The sequence below is a fragment of the Mizuhopecten yessoensis genome, unplaced genomic scaffold (assembly GCF_002113885.1).
Source record: "Mizuhopecten yessoensis strain PY_sf001 unplaced genomic scaffold, ASM211388v2 scaffold3949, whole genome shotgun sequence".
Classification (NCBI taxonomy): Eukaryota; Metazoa; Mollusca; class Bivalvia; order Pectinida; family Pectinidae; genus Mizuhopecten; species Mizuhopecten yessoensis.
In genome coordinates, this window is record NW_018405300.1 from 548,951 (window position 1) to 555,373 (window position 6,423).

The window sequence follows — 6,423 nt, forward strand, 5'->3', positions numbered from 1 at the left end:
CAATCCTGTGAGAATTATTTTCTTCACCTGAATTTACCACAACGCTATCATCTCTGTGACAATTCTTTTCTTCACCTGAATTTACCACAACGCTATCAACCCTGTGACATTTCTTTTCTTCACCTGAATTTACCATAACACGATCTAACCTGTTAGAATTGTTTTCTTCACTAGACCTCACCACACAGCCATCAAACCTGTTTGAATAGCTTTCTGGCCTGAAACACTGGTTTCTCTCTTGATATTTCAACTAAATTCATATATCAAACAAATGACTTGTGTTTGCAATTGCACACCTAAAGTAAGGCAAAATATGTCAGCTTTGTTTCAGTGATGCCTTGTACATCTGCTTCCCCATTTAATAATATGTTAAAACAGATATATATATTACCAAGATTACATACCTTTGGTGTCATCAGATTCATCAATAGTGGCCGAACTGTCCGTGGATTCTTTGATTCCATCGTTCTTCTTCGCCATCAGACTACGGCCTGTACAGCAACAATGAGTCAGGTGTTATACAAAGGACACAACATGTAGAGGAATCTCAGGTAGGTAAACAGGATGACAATGTAAATTCAACTTTGCAATATTATATAGCACATCTATGACTACTAACAATAACTCATTTAATCTGGTTTTCTATATCTCCTTGATTATAGCTATCATTGCTATGTTCATGTATTGCGGGAGACTCAATTAGGAAAGAAGTTACGTTAAAAACAATTTAAATTCTCAATTGAAAATTATTATTATATAATAGCTATCAATTGTAAATATTATATTATCTGTTCTACTTCAGTTTAAACTGTATAATTGTTCATGAGGACAATTGGCCTCTCATATTGGCCTGAAGAACGGTTGTCCCTTCGATAAGGATCACCCAAAGCATTTCAACCAGCAATTTAATCAAAACAACATACAAAAGATATAAAAATCATCAAATCTCTAACTACAAAAAATATTTAATCAAAGATGGCAAAGAAAGGGATATAATGAAATGGAAATAATTGAAATATTAAAACAATGAAGTACCCGGTACAATTCTTTTAAACAAATTAACATTAGTTATAAAATGTGTACATTTTTACATATAATGATGGTAAGTTATTACAAGTAGAGGCAACTGTTGTCTAATTAAGTGCATTACAATGATCACACAGCTTCACATGATTATACACACTTCTATAGGGTAACTTGTCTATAAGGTACAGAGGTCACATCTCAGCCACACACGTATGATGAGGATGAGGACCTGACTGATGTCATCATCTCACACAGACAAATTGTTCTCCCACAATTATTTAGTAGGGGAGATAATTCAATCTCCATTTTATATGCATTTACAAAGGGGACACCATTCCCCTGAAAAATAACTTTTGGTTTGTTTGCCCAGTTTTCCTTCTTTAGTTAGATATGACTACAGAGGTTATTTCTAATTAGAAAATGAATGGCATTATATCTTGGTCATAAATACAAAGAACTTTGTGTATTTCTTTGGTAGACCTCTGAACAACTTCAGGAATTGTATGCATAAAAAAGGAGATTACTGTTTAATGTGTCTGTTTGAATGCCCAGTCAGGTCCCCTAGTTATATATAACACAGTACACTATGTTAGTCTATCACAATTCATTACAATAAGAGAACAGCATTCAATAATTAATGATAAGCATAACCTCAATGTCATCAAAAATCTGGTTCACAAGTGTGCTGCCGTGTTATTGATTGTTACACACTTCACACACAAGGGGTCGGGGGTCATTTTGTGGCACTCAGATAATAGTTTTTTCTCAATCAAGTTACTTGTCAATTCTTGTGCAATTTTGAAACCACAACTTCACAAGAAAATGAATTCCTACCACTACTATGGAGTGATAATTATTATGTGTGAAAGTCGAGTTAGGAACCACACAATGTCTAGGTACATAGACACCAGACCGGACATGAGTAGAAACATTAGCTCACCTCATCACAGCCACATCAGTCTGTTGTAATGCAAACTTTACAAACAATTAAAGCTGAAACCACTTAAAGTTGTTATAACATTAGATAGTGAGAGTAGGCTTAACTCTGAATTAGTCATAGCGAGATCACACCCAAACAGTTGTGCAGATTGTGATCAGAACCCTACAAGAGGAGGATGGTGATTGTTGGTATCAAACACCCGACCTTACCCTCAGCCACTGACGATGTACTAGAGTCATTAGAGGAACTAACCACTGGTACCACTTGACCTGAGTCAGCAAAAACAGAAAGCATTAACATGGCCTACCATCAGCTCTGGGCAGGGTAAATCTCACACTGGCACATAAGCAAGCTTAATTACCAACCTACTTCGTTCTCAGCAAATCTTTTTTGTAATAACCAACCTATAGCATTCATACACAACATGTCAGCAAGTAAAAACGTAATGACCAATCTAAATCTTTCACATGTAAGAGACCAGGTCAGGTGATAGCTATTCACAATTTTACCATTCCCATATGCAGATGTAATAAGTTATTAGTGATGAGTGAACAGCTGCAAACACTGGAATTTTTAAGATACTTTGAATTCAGGAGGTCACAAAGGGCAAATATTGGGGTTTAGAAATTATCATATTAGGGAAAGACTTGGGGTTACATCAGATATAAAAGTTATAACAATGGGCAAAAGCTTTTGGTCACAAAGGTTTAAATGATGAAGGCAATTATACAATGGACAATGACAGGACTTGACAATAGAAAAAGACAAATGTGGCCATTGGTTTATTATTAGTTTGCAGCATGTCCCTTCAACAGTTAAAGCCGATTTAAGTAAAAATTGTCAATGACAAAAAAAAATTCAGACATGAAGGATAAAGGATAAAGACTGAAGATCACAAACGACAAAGACAAGACATTAAAGAAGTTAGAAAACACAGGGAACACCATCAAGGACAAAGATTATAGAGGACAAATAAATTCAAGAGGTGCTGACATGTAGACAAATAAAATAAAATATATTGGTGAAAACACTGTACACAAACATTTAAACAATGAGAATTGATTGACAAATAGGGTATATCAGGAAGGCAGTTATGATCAAGGTTTGCAAACAGTACTTCAGAACAGGATTCAGATACAGCTGTTGAATTTAATAACAGCACATACAAATGTGCCAGTTAGTGGGGCTAGCTTGGTAAGGCAACATATGGCCACTCAGTGACCATAACCAAATGTTTACACTAGCCATGGGACAGCAGGTATAGATGGGATAAGCTGGGACCACTCGCATCTCATGGGGATCTCATTCCCTCCTTACCACCGCCCATCATACAACTGGCTATCTTCAAGGCCTCCAGTTGAGGTTGCCCAGGTACAGAAGCAGGAGGACCAGCTGTGCCCATCATACAACTGGCTATCTTCGAGGCCTCAGGTTGAGGTTGCCTGGATACAGAAGCAGGAAGAGGAGCTGTTCGACTTGTTTCTGGTCCTGCTAACACTGCAACTGCTTTGGAGACTTCCTGCTTGGCCTGGCCAGACACCAAAGCTGCCAGGAAGTTTGATGGCTCTTTCTTCGGCTGACCAAACAGAACTGATGCCATTGTTGAGGGCTGCTTATTCACTTCAGGTGTGGTGAATGGAAATGCGGCTGTACCTTTAGATTCACCAGTTAAACCTAATGGACTCTTTGCTCTATCTTTTGTATCAACTGCAGCATCTTTCAATGCCGATGCTTGCTCCATGTGTGGATCTCCAGTTGGGACGGCCTGTTTTCCAGAATCTACTACAAGAGAAGATGCTAGTTTTGCTGCCATGTTGCCATTAGATGCTGCACCGTTGACCTTGGCCGTCGCTGACAATGCTTGACCTGAAGTCCAGGAGACAGAGGTTCTACAGCTTATAGTGAAAACTAATAGTTGATGGAAACACCAGTTTCACATGCATATTAATAATACATGTCATAGATATTGTTGTTTTTTGAGTTCAAACACAACAGACAAAAGTACTTATCTTAAAGCTGACATTTATAGATAACTAATCTCGATCAGCTTCTGATAAGGCAAAGGTCAAAAAATATCAACGGCAGTGTGGACATCACAAAATGAAAATGACAATCAAGTACCTGTTTCATGCAATTTTTCTGTTTTTCGGGACTTGATCACTGTGATGTGTTTTATGATGAAGTAATTTGATAACATCACTCGCTGTAGACCAACACTAGTTACACACATGTAGTTACACATTTTCAGTGGACAAACAACCAAAATCTTACTTATTTACTAGTATGATGATGGACATATTGTAGCTAGAATCTAACCACTAATGGGTTAATACAGTAATGTAGTCTTGCATTTATTTCATGACAAATAATGATTTGCTATGTTAATATTTGTAAAAGAAACAGCATTATTATAAGACAAAAGAGGATGGCCGCATTGGGTGAATATTAATTAGGTGACAGACTAAGACAATACACACATATATATAACTTGTGTTAAGATTAATCAAATATGTGATGAACTTAGCAACAGTACCATAGCAGATAAAATATGTTAGAACTGTTCCACAAAGAACCACATCTTCTACATACTAGAGAAGCAAGGTAGTCAAAGTGTTCCTTGTATGTGATGCTATAGCCAAATGTCAGGCAATATCCCAATGGTTGTGAAACAATGGTTCTTTGATTCTGATGATGGCACTGTAAGAAAACACAATGCACACGTGACCGGTCCTACAGGTGGGCGGCAGGCACAGGCAGGCTCACCCAGTTCTTCATACCTGCGAGCGCAGCAAGCTTTGTGGCAGAGGCACTGGTGGCAGGGGCACTAGTGACACTGTTGCTGGGAGTCGAGCCACCGTTTAAATTGACGGCTGCCGTCAGAGGGTGACCTATGGGTCATACACTAACAAGTTTCACACTCTACCAAAGTCCAGTGAATAAACATTCATCATTTACATGTGTAACACTTCATAGATCACTGCACACCTCCGTAACATCCAGATATTCCTCTTATATATATATATATAAACATAAATACTGTATTTCACTGTTTTACATTTGACCGATGTATTTTATTACACTGACAGTATTTCCACTATATGGGTCAACCGAGTCTTAATTACATTATTTGTAGCCAACCTTGCATGCCGTCATGTTTGAATACGCTAATATGCTAGTATGCAGCTTCATCTGAAATAGCAAACCTTGAAATCAATCCTTGAGACAGCCAAACAGCTAGCCAGGGTACAAACCCACCACCAACCACAGGTCCTTCTCAGGACAATTAAAAAGCAAGATTTCTATGCAGAAACAAAACACCTAGCAATGATAATACCTTATACACTAGTGTATAATAAAAGGAATGTAAGCACAGATAGCATGTTGACCAGGAGACCACCCACATTCTACACCCACCCAGAACCAGACAACACATTCCCACTAGGAACTAGGGAGACCACTTACATTCTACATCCCACCCAGAACCAGACAACACATTCTCACTAGGAACTAGGGAGATAACACATTCTCACTAGGAACTAGGGAGATAACACATTCTCACTAGGAACTAGGGAGACAACCTACATTCTACATCCCAACCAGAACCAGACAACACATTCTCCCTAGGAACTAGGGAGACCATCTCCATTCTACATCCCACCCAGAACCAGACAACACATTCTCCCTAGGAACTAGGGAGACCATCTCCATTCTACATCCCACCCAGAACCAGACAACACATTCCCATAAAAGGAATGTAAGCACAGATAGCATGTTGACCAGGAGACCACCCTCATTCTACACCCACCCAGAACCAGACAACACATTCCCATAAAAGGAATGTAAGCACAGATAGCATGTTGAACAGGAGACCACCCACATTCTACACCCACCCAGAACCAGACAACACATTCTCACTAGGAACTAGGGAGACAACCTACATTCTACATCCCAACCAGAACCAGACAACACATTCTCCCTAGGAACTAGGGAGACCACCTACATTCTACACCCACCTAGAACCAGACAACACATTCCCACTAGGAACTAAGGAGACCACCTACATTCTACCTCCCACCCAGAACCAGACAACACATTCTCCCTAGGAACTAGGGAGACCATCTACATTCTACATCCCACCCAGAACCACCAGACAACACAATCCGACTAGGAACTGGGGAGACCACCTACATTCTACATCCCACCCAGACCCAGATACCACATTCCCACTAGGACTAGGGAGACAACCTACATTCTACACCCACCCTGCACCAGACAACACATTCCCACTAGGAACTAGGGAGCCCACCTACATTCTACACCCACCCAGAACCAGACAACACATTCTCACAAGGAACTAGGGAGACCACCAACATTTTACATCCCACCAAGAACCAGATAACACATTCTCACTAGGAACTAGGGAGACCACCTACATTCTACATCCCACCCAGAACCAG

General features: G+C 39.5%; 1 protein-coding gene across 9 annotated transcripts in view; it reads right to left on the reverse strand.

The window, feature by feature from the left end:
* Nucleotides 1–6,423, reverse strand: part of LOC110448224 (calcium/calmodulin-dependent protein kinase type II delta chain-like) — a 149,953-nt gene that overhangs the window by 22,972 nt on the left and 120,558 nt on the right. For 6 of the 9 annotated variants that reach the window (XM_021494363.1, XM_021494364.1, XM_021494362.1 and 3 more), the window contains one exon: nt 405–491. In XM_021494363.1, the coding sequence (XP_021350038.1) occupies nt 405–491 (87 nt within the window). Of the gene's footprint in view, nt 1–404; nt 492–3,283; nt 3,833–6,423 lie in introns of all 9 variants that reach the window. The other 3 variants (XR_002462689.1, XM_021494360.1, XM_021494361.1) reach the window with 1 other exon arrangement.